This window comes from Larus michahellis, chromosome 1, assembly GCF_964199755.1.
Source record: "Larus michahellis chromosome 1, bLarMic1.1, whole genome shotgun sequence".
NCBI lineage: Eukaryota > Metazoa > Chordata > Aves > Charadriiformes > Laridae > Larus > Larus michahellis.
The window spans coordinates 22513083-22531256 of record NC_133896.1 but is presented as its reverse complement, the minus strand read 5'-3'; the positions used below and the strand labels follow the sequence as shown (position 1 = coordinate 22531256).

At 47.3% G+C, this 18174-nt stretch overlaps 1 protein-coding gene across 1 annotated transcript; it reads left to right on the top strand.

The window, feature by feature from the left end:
* Positions 1 to 17159: 17159 nt before the first annotated feature.
* On the top strand, positions 17160 to 17876 carry LOC141737687 (tetraspanin-7-like). Its single transcript, XM_074572631.1, has one exon. It carries the CDS (start codon positions 17160 to 17162, stop codon positions 17874 to 17876), a length of 717 nt encoding a protein of 238 aa, XP_074428732.1.
* Positions 17877 to 18174: the final 298 nt, after the last annotated feature.

The following is an 18174-nucleotide window of genomic DNA, read 5'->3' as shown; positions in this document are numbered from 1 at the left end:
GAGGGGCCTCTTGTTAAGGAATGGAGCCGCATCCTCTTGAAGGCCGCTTCTCCCCGGTGAGCTGGAGCTCGGGCGGGCGCTGTGGCCGCTCTCCCACCTCGGCCAGGCCCGCCGGGCCTGGGGCAAGAGCCCTGGTTTGGAGCTGGCCCTTAGTCCTGGGCTGTGACCCCGCAGCGCTGGGCAGGTGGCCGTGCCCGCGGTGGCCACGAACGAAAAGACAATGCTGGCCATCACCCGGCCGCTGTGGCAGGCGCCTTCCGTGGGAATGTGTGTTTGGCATAAGGGGTAAGAGAGTGGCACCCTTAGGTGTGGGGCTGCACGGGGCATCCACAGGAAAACATGCCGTGGCCGTGGTCCAGTGGCGATGGAAGACGTAGGGAAGTCAAAGCCCAAACTTCGTCATTGCCGAACCTACCCCACGACTTCCTCTTGGTGCAGCCCTGCTGCGTGCCGCTGCTGCGCCGTCCTCTCCTCCGGCGTACCTTCCCTCGTCTGCTGTGGAATGGTTAGTGCTTCACCCAGGAAACCTCAAAAATCTCTGTTGCACCACCTGTTTAAGCACAAGTGGCATTTGATGATACTTCAAATTACTGGGCTGACACGTACAATTATTCTATTAGTCGAGAAAACTTTTTTTTCAAGAAGATGTGTCAGGAGTTGATTATAGCTACTGATTATTTTCTTTTTCCTGCTCCTCTGTTCTGTTTCTGGTAGGTCATAGTTCAATGACAGTATGGCTAAAACATGCGTTCAGTCAGAGCACGTGTTTTTTATCTAAATACAGTTTCACTAGAACATATTTGAGGGTACCTTTTCTGATCTTTTATTACATATTTTACTTCATGGATATATTCTAGCCAGTGTTAGTTTAGGATTGGGCTGAGCTTTGGAAGTAGGTGGTATGTAGAAATCAAGTACAGACATGTTGAGACAGTTGGGAATTTCACTTCCCGTTTGGTGTAATAATAGTTTCAACTTGCTATAAAAGCACAGAGCAGGCATCTCATGCATGAACGTTGAAAATACACGTAATCCAGGTATAAGCTATGCAGACCTTCACTTCTGGGAAAAAAAGCCATCCAGTGTCTGACAGATAAGAAAATTTGACCTTGGGCATTTTAATTGATTTCAAATACCATTTTTTTCACAACTGGTGGGGGAAGGCCACCGGGAAAGATGGGACGCTGTATTGGACGAGCGCAAGGTGGTTGCATCTTGTGGGGACTGACTTCCTTGTCATCCGAGGGCACCCCCACTCCGAGTACTGCCGTTTCCAAAGGCTCCCCTCTGACCGCAGCTGCCGGCTTCTGAGCCTGTTTCTAATCCCACCTCTTCCAGGCATTGGCCTTGCCCAGCCACAGGCATTCCACATCCTGGATCCACTGTGGAGCTGTAGTGTGGCAGGTAGGAGCGATACTCTGTAGCGTTGGCTAAGCAGCATGTGGCAGAGGTCCTGCTCAGCAACCTGAATCTTAAGTCACACTAGTGTCCCTTGTGCAGCCGATCATACATTTTATCCTCTCTTACGCTGCTTTGTTCAATTATCAGCTCAGGCCGCAGCTATTTGCAGTGTGATGTGTTTGGTTCAAACTGCACATCAAGAGTGACAATTCAGCATTTTCTGAGTGGCGGCTCCTCCTGCTACACCACCGCTGGGATCCTCTGCCAACTTTGTGAGCCCCTTAGAGGCCACAGACATGTTCCCACGCTTCCCGCTGCTTCAGCTGCAAAGGTTCCATGATTTTTGGTCGGAGCTGGGGAGCACTGCTTTAGCCTGCAGGAAAGGCCTCACCTGATCTGATCAGCAAGTCGTCTGCTTGTGGGAATACTTGTTAGCCCATTTTTCCTTCAGCTCATGATGCTGCACCCCGATTACGTCAACAGTGACGGTACTTTTGTGTATACGGTTACTTCAGGCAGTGTTTCCTTTGCTGGCTCAGCAAGAGCTGTGCTGGTTGAACGTGTCTTCATAAGGTAAGATGCAGGTCTCCGCTGACGCAAGATGGTACGGCTGGAGACTGCCTGGGCTGTTTCAGCCCAGTCTGTGGCTCACACCACTTCTGAAAGCGGAGAGGGAGCGCTGACATGGGAGGAAGTTCATCAAAGCTACCAGCATTGCTGTGGCCAGCGGTCCCAGGGGAGCTGGTGTCCTGTGAGGCAGCCACTTGCCAGGACTGTGCTCGTGATCCCATTGGCAGCTGTGGTGTCACCGCGGGAGTGTGCATGGCTGCAGATAGTGCTCTGATCCCTATTTGCAGAGGGTTGTGCTAATTGAATACCCCACTAATTAGCAATTGCAAGATGGGTTGCTGGTGTCTGCTAAGTGGCCTTGTGAAACATATAAATCCAGTTCTTAACAGTTGTTTTTAATACTTGTATGTCATCTTCTTTAAATGTCACTGTTGACGTGGGATTGTTTTGAGGTCAATGGTAGATGCCAGTAGTGAAGAGAGGGTTTGGCAGCTGATTCATGGATTTCTTCAGCTTTTCAACTCTACTTAAACTGCCTTTTTTTCCCCCCCAAAACTGAGCCTCACTGAATAGCCACCAGCCACAGCATGGTACATCTGAGGTCATTTTATTGTGTAAAGAGTCTGAAAGGTTTGTTATGCACGTGACGCTACTCTTAGGCAGAGGTGTTTCCAGGATGTGGCAGGAGAAGGGAGAGGAGCTAAGTGTACTTCTGCCCACCCTTCCTCCTTCCCTTTTTCCTTCTTCCCTGCCTCCTGCCCTCACCCTTCCTTCCCTTCCTCTCTCTTCTTCCTCTCTCTTTTTCTTGGCAGGTTATTGTGACGCGAGGTTCCTTAGGAACTGACAGCAGTGATGGTGACACCAGCTCGAGTCGCTCGAGGGTCTTCAGCCATCTCTGGCTTGTAGGAAATAGAAACCCGTTGCTGCATTTGAATCAGCCCAGGGGAGCCACCGGGGCCTGGACTGCTATTTGTCTGTCCCTGTCACAACAGGTTCTGAAGAACTTGCAGTAACAAAGGATTCACCACCACCACCCAGACCAACCCTACCATTAAAAACCTGGTTCAGGCATCCAACCTAAGCCGATGTTTGCTTGCATACAAGCCCAGCAGCTCTTGCTCTGACAAAACCGAGGTTTCTGTGGAGAGCTCTCCTCAGGCGAGCGCCAGGTCCGGCGGGACAGGACGGCCAGCCCTGGCCGCCACCGGGCTGGGGCAACGCGCGCCTCAGGCAGGGAAAGACAGGCGTTGCTGCCCGGCCCTGCAAGCCGGGCGGTGGCCACGCAGGCCAGGAGCCTGCCGCCGCAAGGGGCGACGGAGAACGGAGCCGACGGTGCGTCTGCGAGAGGCCGGCCCCGAACGGTGCGGCGGGGAGGCGCCTCAGGGGCGGGCGGGAGGGAAAGCGGTGCGGGCGGGCGCGGAGGGCAGGGGCGCTGCCGCGGAGCTATGGCGCCCTCTGGCGGCCTCCCGCTGCCAGCGCCCCCCGGGGGTTCGGCGCGCAGCGGCGGGGGACACCCTGCCCCCCCCGAATCTTTAATTTTTCTTTTCTAACGCGATTTTCGGAGACACCGCACATTTCAGACTGCGGGTGAGAAGAAGAGAGGCAGGTAGAACGGCTCGTAGCGCCGCGGGATTTATTTGACCGACGTCCCTGGAAGAGAGACAGATTTATGTCTTTTCGATCTCACTCGCTGCATTGTCCTTATCAGAAAAAAAGCATCTGCAGCCAGCTCTGCTAGACTTCATTCCCTATGGTCGAGAGTATGGAGTGTACTTATGTTGTGCCAAAATAGCACCATCTCAACTGCATGCAATGTGCTGAGAGGAAAATTAACATTCTGGTTCTGCTGTGGCCAGAAGCGTCACGGCCTTTCTATTATTCCTGCAGAGATTGCAGATTGCCGGCTCACAAGATTGCCAGCCAGAACCAATGCCCTTTGCGGTGTCGGTGTGTCTGCTCCGGCAGGCTCCGGCCCCTGGCAGCACCGGGAAGATCTCGGAGTTATTCCCTCAGCACTGCTTCGACGATGCCAGCTGCTGTACGTGGCTAGAACTGGCTCAGGCTGATTTGGTAAATCAGAAGAACCAAACCACACACTGCACTGACTCGGCTGCCTCCAAACTTTACGATTTACCCTTAAAATCTGCGTGGCGCTTGGGGTCAGCCCGTCACGAGTGGCTGCTGCGAAGGGAAGCCGATGGCTGTGAGCAATGCTTTGGTGGTGGAGGCATGTGGGGTGAGCAATGCGGCATTGCTGTGACAGCAAGGTGGATGCGAGAGACACACTCTGGGCTTTCCTCCTCCAGGATCGCCCAGGAGGCAAATCATAGAATCATAGGGTTGGAAGGGACCTCTGGAGATCATCTAGTCCAACGCCCTGCCAGAGCAGGGTCACCTACAGCAGGTTGCACAGGAACGCATCCAGGTGGGTTTTGAATGTCTCCAGAGTTGGAGACTCCACCACCTCTCTGGGCAGCCTGTTCCAGTGCTCTGCCACCCTCAAAGTAAAGAAGTTCCTCCTCATGTTTAGGTGGAACTTCCTATGCTCAAGTCTGTGCCCATTACCTCTTGTCCTGTTGCTGGGCACCACTGAAAAGATCCATCCTGGCCCCATCCTCCTGACACCCACCCTTCAAGTATTTATAAGTGTTGATAAGGTCCCCCCTCAGCTGTCTTTTTTCCAGACTGAAGAGACCCAAATCCCTCAGCCTTTCTTCATAAGAGAGGTGTTCCAGTCCCCTAATCATCTTGGTAGTCCTTTGCTGCACCCTCTCCAGCAGTTCCCTGTCCTTCTTGAGCGGGGGAGCCCAGAACTGGACACAGCACTCCAGGTGCGGCCTCACCAGGGCAGAGTAGAGGGGGAGGATGACCTCCCTCCACCTGCTGGCCACACTCTTCTTGATGCTCTCACTCTTCAAATGAGAGCTTGTGCTTCCCTAAAGGAAAGGCTGGAAAAGAAGGCAAACTAGAGACGTGCCCCTGTGAGGGAGCCTAGGATTGCACAACTTAATCCTTCTGTTCACTGGAAGAAACCAGAAGTCCTGCCACAGAGCCTAATGCCCAGAGCCTTTGGAAGACAAGGAGAGTCAATGGAGCTATTGTATACGGTCTTCTTCCTACACGGGAACAATCAAATCACACAGTACTGCCTTCAACTAATATCAGGTTGGATTAGAGCTACAGAGCAGAAAAGTCTGGGCTAAAGCCAGTTTGCAATCCTTAATGCACACTAGTCTGCCTCAGATTTGAAAGCTATATGGCATTATGGGAGACTTTGGGTGTAATCCCTGTAAAAGAATAAACAAACGAGTTGAAGATAAAGGCCGGATTATGAAGCACTGGAAATCACTGCTGATGTCAAGGCGAGATGTGGACACAAGGAATAAAAGGATGTGTCCAAACCCTTGGTTTAAAGTTATATTGAAAACCCTGGTTTAGCAACGGGACTTTTCTGTTAAATTCCTTCCTCCTCACAAGCCTTAGGGCATACATAAAGACTAACAGCTTGTCCTGCAACAAATTGAGCTGGGGACTGAAAGAGCCAGGTCCTGCCTGCTCTCCACTGACTCCCAGGGGATCGTTCAAGGCAGACAATAAATTAATTTGGAGTAGGTGGTGCGGTGGCTTCCCCACACACAATGTCCATTTGGGGAATTAGTCAAAGTGCCGTAATCAACTTGCCTGCTCATCATCTCCCCTGTTTGCGTGAGCTGTAAGACTCCTTACGTGTACATGCGTTCATTTAAGGACAAGGCTAGCACAACTAAAGTCCCTGGCAAAGTTCTGTCACACTTCAGTGGCCGCAGGACCTGGCTCAAGGAGCTTGCTATGAGCGGGCTAAGGCAGGAAAGCATCAATACTGTTAACATCGTATTTCCTTCAGTTGTGTCATTTGATTAAAAAAAATCGAGCCTCACATATGATTATAATCCCTATATTACTAATATCTAGAAATCCTCTGGTTCAAAAATCCCAGCTGCTTTTGCCTTCATAGATTAGATGTGGAAAATGCTTAACTCCTGAAAGGTCCCTTCATAATGCCCCTCTCCTGAAAAAAATTAAGTTGCTAATAAAATCATTAGGCCACCTTAATGTTACCTTGTATTTGTGTACATGTTTCAGTAGTAGGGAATAGTTTTACAGTGCAGAATCAGAACCTAAAATCCAAAGTTTATCTATTGCATATCAGAATATTCGATTACCTCCCATGGATTTGAATCAAAATGTCAGTTCCTGTGCCTGTGTCTCCTAACAGACCTTGAAATGAGGAGGTGCAAGCTCCAAGAAATAAAGCTTGTTCAAATTTTTTGCAGAAAATCCTGGCGCGTAGACCTAAGGATAAGTAAGAGTGAAGAGAAGGAAGGAGACATCATCAAGAAAGAGAAATGCTCCTTATTTTCTTTGTTAGGCTTAATCTGAAGGTGTGGAACAGGGGGGTCTTGAACATGCTTCTGATCTGTATGCAGCAATTTCACCTTAAGCCAAATGTTTTCTGAGAAGGTGGAGAACTTACTGGGGAAACAAGGAAAACAAGTTTGAAAAGGAGTCTGTCAGGGAAAAAAGGAGGTGAAAACTACCATATGAGCACAGTGGGCAGCTTCCACCTGCAGTAGGTCCTGGTAGAGTGGTTTAAAGAGCTACCACCCTTCAATCAGAGTTTAGTGCCCCTAATGAACTTGTGAGGGTTTAGACAAATCCATCCTACCTGGCATGATAGTGGCCTAAGAAGCACTTTTGTAATCTGTCCCTCCATCTCCCGTGAGAATCTAGGAACTAACAGCAATAACTTCCTAAACCATTTTCTTAAGGGCTACCTGTGCCCTGCAACAAAATTCCTCCACCTGAAAAACAGAATAGCCCCCAGCCAGGTTACTGCCTACATTTGCAGCTCTTGTTGTGAAAACAAAACAAAACTACAACAGTATAGAAGTGTATGATACCTATGACTTGGGCATCATGCAAAATAAATTGTTTTAAAGTAATGTTCACAGATGGCACACCAGAGCTAACAACCATGTCTTCTAAGGGTTCTAATAAACATATTAACCTCAGGCTTGTTTTCTTGTGTAGTTAACCTTGTTAGCAGCAGAAGACTGTGAAATAATACTACTTAGCTGTGAAAGAAGTAGACAAGACACCCCCGAGGCAGAGGACTTTGCAAGTCCACAGATGGTAAACATCAGTGCCAAGAGCTTTACTTGGCGTGATAAATGTCCTGTTGACATATCTCAGAGCTGCCATTACAAAGCAGAACCATTTGTGATACAAAGTATTTACAAACAATTGGAAATGTGACTTAACCCAATTTAAATGGGGAACTTATTTTCACACACGTGGAGGTGAGGTTCCATATCAAAAGTGAAGTTCTTCACAAACAAACTTATCTTGGGGATGGTAATAATGACCAGAATTCTGTTAGAAACCTGTGATCTGCTAGCTAAATCTGGATTTTTTTCCTAAGTACTTTAGATAACTGAACAAGAAGATGAGAGTGTGGGTTCTCCGGTTGTCTTTTTCTTTTAATACAATAGTTGTCTACAAGCTGTCAGAGAACAGGTGAAGGGGGTAAATTAGAGATGTGGCAGGTGACGATAGCATCCAGATATTTTGAAGGAGGGTGAAAGGTAAGATAAACTCCCCATCAAAGTTTACAGGTCCTGATGCCTGTGTTTACTCTGGCTTTGCATCTGCCCAGTACTGCTGTACTCAAGTTTGGGCTTGCTTTTAATGAGTGACCTTTCCATGCAGTGAAGAATCAAGTGTTATATGCCTAGGGGCATGTTCTGCTGTATCTACTTGTTTAGCAAGAATTAAAATACTATTCTGTAGCAGAAATCCTCCTGTAGCTTAAAGATAAAACGATGTTCCTTTGAATCTGTAAGGTTCTGTAAGGATGGATTACTATATTTTTTATTTTAGGGAGGAATTAGTCATCCTTGAGTTGACTGCAACAGTCCTTATTCCTCATCAAGGGTAAAGGAAGAATTGTGTATAGTTAAGATTCACTGCAAATTTTTAATTCATGACTTACGTAAAACAACAGCTCTCTTTTTCTCCAGTGTTGGATGTTGTAATTTTCTTCTTCCTTTTATTAGTTTTGGTTTGTTTTACAAACCTGGATTAATCTATCTGCATTATATCCTGTGGCAGGAGATGATGTGAAATTTTAGAATGAGGAACTGTGCACTGATTTCAGGTAATCCATCTGAGACACTGAAGGTTTAATTTTATTTGTTTTTGTCAGAGCATTTAAAATCAATACTATAAATCAAAAATGAACATGTTCACAACTCAGCTTCTACTCACCGTCTCCTGGAGAAGACAGGCTACTCTGAATGGGAAGACTGTGGCTGTCTCCGCATGACATTTCTCTTCCTCTCCTTATGATTTCCAAATCCCCTCTGATTTCCTGCCCCCACCCAATTTATTTTGATTAATATGTTCAAATGGCCTGTAATTCCATTTTCCAGGTCTTTCTCCCAATTTACGGCCATGTCACCCCTTTTATCAGGCTGAACTTTGTCCTTTGTCCTTTGTTCCAGTAATTGACCACCCTCCCAGTGAAGAGCCTTTTCCTAACGTCCAATCTGAACTTCTCCTGATGCAGCTTCATACCATTTGGTTGTGTCCTGTTGCTGGTCGCCAGACAAGAGATCAGCATCTCCCCCTCCGCTGCCCCCTGTGAGAAAGCTGTAGGCTGCCATGAAGTCACCCCTCAGCTTTCTCTTCTCCAAGCTGAACAAACCAAGTGACCTCAGCCTCTCCTCATAAATTTTGTGCTCAAGGCTTTTCACCATCTTGGCCGCCTCTGGACACAGTCTAATAGTCTGATGTCCTTCTTATACTGAGGTGCCCAAAACTGCACTCAGTACTTGATGTGGGGCCACACCAGTGTGGCGTAGAGTGGGACAATCGCCTCCCTCGACTGGCTAGCTATGCTGGGCTTGATGCACCCCAGGACCTGGTTGTCCCTTTTGGCTGCCAGGGCACACTGTTGACTCGTATTCAACTTACCATCAACCCAAACCCCCAGATTGCTTTCCATGGGGCTGCTCCCCAGCCTCTTGTTTGCCAATTTGTACGTATCACCAGGATGACCCCGTCACAGGTGGAGAATCACAGAATCACAGAATGGTTTGGGTTGGAAGGGACCTTCAAGATCATCTAGTTCCCACTCCCCTGCCATGGGCAGGGACACCTCCCATTAGACCAGGTTGCTCAAAGCCTCATCCAGCCTGGCCTTGAACACTTCCAGGGATGGGGCATCCACAACTTCTCTGGGCAACCTGTTCCACTGCCTCACCACCCTCACAGTGAAGAATTTCTTCCTGATATCCAATCTAAATCTCCCCTCTTTCAGTTTGAGGCCGTTACCGCATGTCCTATCATTACACTCCATGATAAAGAGTCCCTCCGCATCATTCCTGTAGGCCCCCTTTAGGTACTGGAAGGGGCTATGAGGTCTCCTCGGAGCCTTCTCTTCTCCAGGCTGAACAACCCCAACTCTCACAGCCTGTCCTCATAGCATAGGTGCTCCAGCCCTCTGATCTTCGTGGCCCTCCACTGAGCAAGTGCAGAATATTGCACTTGCTCTTGTTAAGTTTCATACCGTTGGTGATTGCCCAGCTCTCTAGTCTATCCCAATCTCTCTGTAAGGCCTCTCTACCCTCAAGGGAGTCCACAGCTCCTCCTAGTTTAGTATCATCAGAAAACTGACTTAATGTACATTCGATTCCTGCATCCAGATCATTTACAAAAACATTAAATCCCTAAAAGGCCCTAAAATTGAGCCCTGGGAAACCCCACTGGTGACTGGTTGCCAGCCTGATGTAACCCCATTTACTATAACTCTTTGAGCCTGGCCCATCAGCCAATTGTTCACCCAATGTATTATGGACTTGTCTAGCTGTGTGCTGGACAGTTTATCCAGAAGGTTACTGTGAGAGACAGTATCAAAAGCTTTGCTAAAATAAAAGAACACCACATCTACTGGCTTCCTTTGGTCAACTAGATGGGTGACCTTGTGATGAAGGAAAATTAAATTAGTTAAGCAGGACTTCCCCCTCATAAACCTGTGAAGACCAGTAGCTTTAAAATTACATGAAAATTTCTCAAAAAAAAAAAAAAAAAAAAGAAAGTATTCAGCAGTCCTTACTATAGGAAACCTCAGGAAAACTGCCTGTAATTCTCACGTTCAGTATCATGCTGATTAATGCTTTATTGCATACAGGCAAGGTATATAATTTAATGAATAGCGCAACAGGCATTTTTCAAAGAAAATCACAGTAAGAATGTTTAAGATTTTACCATCATGGGAGAACTAAGCAAGATTCTTCATATCTGAGAGTATCAGAGAAGACAGGCAGGCTGACAAATTATTGCCCTGATTAAGGGCAATGATGCCAGTGTGGTGTGTTGTTTGAATGCCGGCTGTTTCCTTTGAATAAGTCTTTCCTGACCTTTACAGCAGGTAAGAATGATGCTTGCTTGAGGACAGCACACTCCATGTGAGCAATTCAAGGAAGCTGTAAAAGTCCATGGATCCGGCCCCCAAGGCTTGGAAAATCTTCTAGTGCTCTAATGTTGTTGTATTATAGAAACGCCCTAACCATTCACCTCAGCAAGGACGCAGGTTTCAGTGACCCCAGGATAACACTGTGTGCCCCGTGGCGTTCTTTAACCAGTCCACAGAGAGTCCGTGGTCACCTTGTCCTCTACCTGTGATGGCAATATCTGTCAAAACCTGGAGACACGGCAGAGATAAGATAGACGTGCAGGTGTGGATCAGCCGGTGCATGTGGAATACCTACCTTTTTATTGGACCTCAGTTTTTCTGCTAGATGCTTCAGCTGTGGCAATTATCCATGGGATTTCCCAATTCCCGACGCAGGGATCCAGAAAGCATAAAGCTCGCTTGTAACCAAATATTCCTTCTCCCCACTAACCTTGTGCCAAGCACTGGTAGGAAGCAAGGGACTACTGGTAGATATTTGTTGATACATATATGTTACAGGCAACAAATTGATCACCTCTATATATCAGGCTGTGTACATAATAATGTTAATATAAGCAGCAATGACAGATCTTCATTCTATAAAGCTACACTTGCAATATTACTAAAAAGTCTACTGTCCTTTGATTTACATGTAAAAATAACATTACATGGTGTATTGTGGTCTATCATATGCATCCATGGGGGAACAGTCTTCTCCCTTACACCACTATCCTGCATCAACATTCATGAACTGGCAGCCTCCAGTGTTGAGATAAAATTAAACAGAGAGGTTGTTGCGCTATGCTAGAGGACTCCCTAATTTACCCTCGATTTATTTGGTTTTGGATTGGCTAATCCACAATTAGTATAATGGCATTTGTTTAAGATAAGATAGGAAAAGAAAAAGTGTTTTAAAGAAGTAAAGGGGATACAAAATTATCCCAACCAAGTGAAAAGCGGAATAGATTGTTGCTACTGTAGATTTTGGAAATCTCCCTCATATATGGAAATCCATATTGATAAGTGCAGGTAAGTATTAGATGAATGATGACTTGCTAAATACACTTAACGGCTGTCAATATGCAGATGACATAGATCCCCGTATGTGAAATACTTGACACCCTCAGCTCCTAATGCAACAAGTGGAAATTTAGAATTAGTAGTAACATATTCAAATCTTTTTAAGATCAAGCATAAAACTTGGCAATGTTTACGCTTGTCTTGTCTTCCCATTTCTCCCTGAAATGAAAAGCTCAAACACCTACTTCTTTTTTAATTCCTCTGAGATGGTATTTTGGCAGTCTTTCCCAGCTATCTAGCCTGCATGCTGTTGGATATACTAGTGTTGAAACATATCTGATGTTCAGCGCATAATAATTTTCTGTGGGGTAACTGGAAAGTGCATTGAATTTTCCTTGAGAGACTTGCTCAAGGCATGGATCATATTATCCTCTGTAGCTACGGGGAAGCTATAGCTAAAATTAAATTTTATGCTTTATTTTAAGGTTAAAAAACACATTAGAAGTTAATCACTAATCCAAAGGAGCTCTGATCGTTGCTATTAATAGTAAAGTAGCTGATCTATAATAGAGATTGTATACCTGAGTTCCTAAAATAACCGAAGTGTGAAAAAAATAGCACTCATGCTACTACTGTCGGCGAAGTACATTCCAAGAAACAGCAGGCTGAGTTCTGCCTTAGGATCACACTTGCTGCAGGCAAAGATGTCTCCAGCTCCGCTCGGCAAGCTGGTACCAATCCCACCCGAATCCCGCTCCGGTCTGCTCAGCCCGCATTCCTCAGTCTCTCCCACAGCGCAGAAGTGGTTTATCCAATATTTCCTCTTGGATCCAGGCTTTGCAAGGGGGCCCAGGCCAGGTGGTATTTCATAATCTGTTAATTTTCCCTGAAGGGAATTGCAGATGGAAGTGAGTTATGTTATGAAACGTTGACACATTCCTTTCCCAGAGTCAATGGGAAGATCCAGGGGAAATTCCTTCTTCCTCCAAGTCCATCTTCTTTTCCCGTACAGACTGGTCTTGCACTACATCCAGGCTGCACAGCCCTGGGAGAGTGTAAATCTATGACTTCTGTTCCATTTGATTGCATTTAGAATAAAGATATCATTCAGTTTTACATAAAAATAATTCGAATTGGATTTTGATAACTTTCCTCACCAATGAATAGCTGCTTTTCCTATTAACAGTTCTATTGAATTCAATGGCATTGAATTTATGGTGCAAGAGATCACTCAACATGACAAAGCATCACAAAATCAGGCTTTAACAGAAATCTTTTTATTTTGTATTTACAAGGATCCCACCCAGCAGGCATCTTGTCCGTGGGAGGAGCTCTTCAGCATATCACCAGACAAGAAAATACCAATAATAAATAACTACAACATCAAAACCACACTGATATAACAGCAGGACGCTATGGTGGCGTCACAGGAATTCTAGTTTTCCCCAAGGTAAATAACCACAGGTACTTTGGCAGCTATAGTACCTCTCCGTGAGTCATGACATGAAAATCTCATTCAGGTGTCTAAGAAGAGCACACTTGTGAACACTGAACTAACACTGCTTTTTTGAAACTACTCTTGCTACCCATGTTTTTATGGTAAAGCTCCTAACTACCTGATCTCGCCCTCTGTGCCAGTGCTGCCACTTGTTCTTGTAGCCAGAGCTACCTTAAATAGCCGTGGACTGGGGACCGCAAAAGGACTCAGTTTCCTTGAGAAGCCATGAAGAATCCCTGCGTTGTTTTTCTCTCTGTTACGGACCTATCGGAAATAGGCACTTCGGAATTGCAAGTGTAAACCCAGACTAAAAAAGAAACCCACAGGAACTCTATTGAAATCATCGTGCCTCTGCCAGGGAACAGATGTAACACTTAAAGCGTGCCCAAACCAAAACAGTAAGGAAAGAGGAAAATTCATGCTTCAAGCAGACTGCTCTTCCTTGCCAAATAGTACTGCAAAGTGCTGCCTAATTAGCTATCTGCTATCACCCACGTATCCTTCAGATGCACTTTTTGGCAGGCTTCTTCCTGCCACTAAGTACCAGTTTTCTCTAGGATATATTAGTTTGCATTTTCCAAGGTCAATCGCACCGTACTTGCTGCCCCTGTTTGTAACCACTCTTCGATCATCGGCATTGCTGCTCTCCCTAGCGGGTCAGGCGCTTCTGAATCCTCACTTCTTACAGTATGTCCATGACGTTTTGCTTTCCAGAATGACGTGTAAAGGAATATCACTTCTCTTTCATTGAGTTGTCAGTCCACATATCACAGGCGGTATCATGAACGTTTATTCACTAGAATGACTTTGTGAGATTCTGTAACAGTTTTCTTACTTAGATGTAAACGCATTTTATGATTCTATTCTAGTAAGAATTATTTTTAGTAAGTATTTTTCTAGACAGATTGTTTTTCAGACACTGAAGCCCTTTCATTGTTTATGGCTTCACATACACTCAAGGAGCCCGATCCCGCTTCCTCACTTACCCAAACAGTTCCAGTGGCACAGCTTATGAGAATAGGCAGAATTTGGCCCTGTATACACATTTCACCCTGGTTAAAAACAGCACAAATGTTGATATCATCTGGCATCTTCTAACACTGAATGCTTAATGTGATTTTTGGAGGAAGCTCATCACTGAACTGCCAGTGAAACCAACACCTATTATGCACCAAATACTTCACAACAGCACCGACAGATCATAAAACATCTTTACAGAGATATTTTTAGATTTCTGTACCCATAGCAGCATCCTTCATCTCTGGCACATGCTAAAGCAACCTGGGTGACAACAGATCTGCCCATATGGCCTGTATTTTGGCTGCTCCTCCATAATGCATCCCGAGGTACCTGTACAAGCCTGTTCTAAAGCTATTTTGCTTTAGGAAGGGGAAGGGTAACAGGAAACACCACTTATTGGTGTTCTCTTTGGTGTTCTTTATTGGTGTTGAAGCCAAATGTGGCTTCAAACCTGAGACAGTATCCTGAGAGAGCATTTACAGGTTTGTCCCGAGAAAAGGGGCTGTCGCCCCCCATTAGAACTGCTCAATCTGGGTAGTCTACCCCTTCTCCTGCTGGTTTCAGCTGTCTGCGATCCAAGACCTAGTTGTGAGAGCACCAGCTCCGAGAAACTTCTGAAAAAAACCGCTCCATCGTGAGAAAGTACACAGTGTCATGCAAGATAAGAAAGGCAAAACAGCAGCAGGGAGTTTTGAGATGTGGATAGTTACCAGGTCAAGGATTCAAAAGGAAAAAACACTGCTATGAAAAGGTCTAAAATCCTAAGAGAAAAAACAGGTGGTTGGAAGATGGCAACGCAGCAGTGATCAGCCCATTCCAAGGACAGCAAGGACTTTTCCCCGCATGGCTGACAACTGCCTGGCCAGCAGAGACTCGCTGCTTCAGGAGGTACACAGCTTCATGAATGTCACCTTCAGAGCCTCCCAACACTGTCTGTTCACTCGGGTGTGAAACCGTGAAAACCATCACCTTTTAGCCATTGGTTATGAAATTCCATACCTGCGGACCTCTAGTTTTTCTTTGCCATGAGCTTTTATTCTTCGCTGTGGACATTAGTCATATGATTTAGTGCTAAGATGGATAATGTAATGCAATGTACCGGGGACTTCTAGAGCGTGGAAATCATCATTCCTAAATCATCTAGACATGAAGATCTGGCAGTCTTCTGAGAAGATCTGAGAATCAAAGGAACTAACTCAGACTTGGCTGTCAAGAAACTGATGAAGAGCTTAATCTTGCAAAAAGGCAAAAGAAGAGAAACTGTAAAATGTAGAAGAATGTAAAATGATAAGTGTCTCCAGCTAATTAAATTCTTAAGGCCTCTAATAAAGAACAGATGATATTTCAATGATGATTATGCTATATTAATGCGTTGACAACTACGAGTTTCTGGTTGTATATTAAACAGATTTGATAAAATGTGATGCATAAAGCAACTCCTTTCCCTCCATGATTCTGTAATAGAAAGAAACCAACAAAATGTTTTTTCTCAAATTTCCACTCAAAAATTACCATTGGAACACGATTAAACCTCAGAATTCAGTCCCAAAGGAGTCTGGTAAAGATGTGAGCAACAGGGTGCTCTGACCTGATTTTTTGGGGTGATTACGGCATATACAAACTAAAACCCCCAGTTTCACTCAAAGTTGTATCAGTGGAAAAAAAAAAAGACTGACAGTTGAAAGCACACAGTGATCCAGTAAACTGCACAGGTTAAAGATCTTTCACCAGCTAATGAAACTGTAATAATAAACATTTTATTAAAACATTTTTTAAAAAGCATTCTATGGAGGCCTGATAGTATGTTTGCATATAACAAAATTCATTTCTCGAGCACGTGAATGCATACGAAAGTCAACTCTATGTCTTGCAATGCCTTTGAGTAGTTCCTGTATTCAGTGCAAAGACCCATAGTAATGAAGATGATACAAAATCTTGAACTGAAGAGTACTACATACCTCTTGTGGTCTTGTCAAGAAATGCTAAAGAGAAATTGGTCAAAGACTCCTTAAGCAATGAATTAGCACTGGGGATGCTAATTCTACCTCTGCCTGAGATCCTGCCTCATTTACTGTTTCCTTTTTGGCTTTTTCTTATCTGGCTTGTAGGAGTAGCTTAACTTTTGCAATGAGACTGCACAGATGGTGGAATCTCGTATCAGACCTTCCTGGGCCACTTGTTATATTGCATTGTCTCTCCATGGACATTCCTGCACGGCCATTTAATGCCTTCTCTGTGGCTCAGTGTTATGGGCTAAATCAAGTGAATATTTAACAGAGTCAGGCCACCTGGAAAATAGTTTCCATATGAGAAAATGAAGACTGACTGACTGACTGGATGACTGTAGTTAGTTAATATTCAGGTATGGATTTACGCTTGTTTCTACAAAGTGTCCTAATAGCACAGCTATAGGAAAGTATAAGAAATAAAACTAAAACCTCTCGTTTAATAGATTTCTTGTGCTTCCAGTGGATTATTTATGGTTTTTTTTAGGTGCTACTCTTCATGCTTGCGAGAAGTTGTCTAGTCCCTCGCCCAGGATAAACCCGGGCTGCAGCATATTCCAGTAGAAATTCAATCTCGAGCTTTCACTTCGCAGAACCTTTCCAGCCGAGGGGCCGCAGTGCCGCGGGCAGCGGGAGCTGCCGGTGCGCGCCCTGACTGCACCCCGAAAGAGGAGGGCACGGGGAGAGGGGAGGCGACCCCGGTCCCGTCCCGTCCTGTCCCGCCCCCGCGCCGGGCGATGAAAAGGGGACGGGGCGGCGCGACCGGCACCGGCTGCCGCGGGACGGGGCGGAGAGGAGGCTGCCGCCGGTCCCCGCACCCAGCGCTGCCCGGGAGACCCGGCGGGACCCGACGGCACCCCCAGCACCGCCACGGAGCCCTCTCCTCCCCTCCCAGCGCCGCGGACCGGCCTCCAGGGAGCGGCGGCACCGCTGGCTCCGGGACCCTCCTCACCTCCCGGCGGCACCGAGGGCTTCGGGATCCTCCACACCATCCAGCAGTCCAGACGGCCACCGGACCTTCCTCATCACCTGGCAGCACTGAGGGCTCCGGGACCCTCCTCGCCGCCTGGCAGCTCCAGTAGCCGCGGCACCATCCTCACCGCATCCACCACAGCCCACGGGCCACTGGGGGCCAGGGCTTGAGGGCACCATGACTGTGCTTAAGTTGTCCCTCATGGCCTTCAGCTTCGTCTTCTGGGCAGCGGGGCTGACCATGCTCATCATCGGTCTCTGGGCCAAGGTGTCTCTGGGGAGCTACCTGGCACTGTCGGCCAACGACTACCCCAGCGCCCCTGCCATCCTCTTGGCCACCGGCGCTGCTGTCATCATCTGGGGCTTCCTGGGCTGCTTCGGCACCGCCACAGAGCACCGGGGCCTCCTGCGTGCCTACAGCACCTTCCTGACTGCTGTGCTGGCGGCCGGGCTGACGGCGGGGCTCTCGGCCCTCCTCTACCGCCAGAACATTGCCCAGGGTTTCCAAGAAGGGTTACACCAGGCCCTGCTCGCCTACGGGGAGGATGAGGGGATGGCGGACGCTCTAGATGCTTTGCAGAGTGCCTTGTCTTGCTGTGGTGTGAAGAGCTACCGGGACTGGCTCACCTCGCCCTGGGGGCAGGGGCGAAATGGCTCGGTGCCCCTCAGCTGCTGCCGGGCCCGCCGGGGCTGCCAGCCCAGCCCGCCCAACGTACACGGGCTGCACCGCGACGGTTGCTTCAGCAAGGTGTCGGCCTTCGTCAGCAGCAACATGTTTTACGTTGCCACGGCTGCCCTGGGGTTGGCCCTGCTGCAGCTCATCGGTATTGTGCTGGCCTGCCTGCTGGCTGCTCGCATCCCTGCCCACCGGCTGGGCATTGCCACCCCTCGCTGACATCCCCCCGGTCCTGCCCCTCATCCCCTCCAGCTCCCTTCTTTCCCCCAGACCTGGGTGCACCCCATTGGGAAAACCCTCCCTTCATACTCCCCACTTCCACCTGAGCTTCCTCCTCCAGACTCCATTCCTCCTCTGGAGCCTGTCTCAGGTGCATCAACGCCACAGGCATCTCCGCAGCCCCTCAGAGCTGGGAAGGTGCCTCCTGGCCTGGCCATGCAGGGCAGCAGGTCCCCACGGCACCCCTTGGAGCCTCTGGACCGCAGAGAGTGGTGGCAGCATGGACAGTCATCGCCCT

Excerpts from the sequence above, each read along its gene's own strand:
- LOC141737687 (XM_074572631.1), top strand. The coding sequence starts at position 17,160 with ATGACTGTGCTTAAGTTGTCCCTCATGGCCTTCAGCTTCGTCTTCTGG.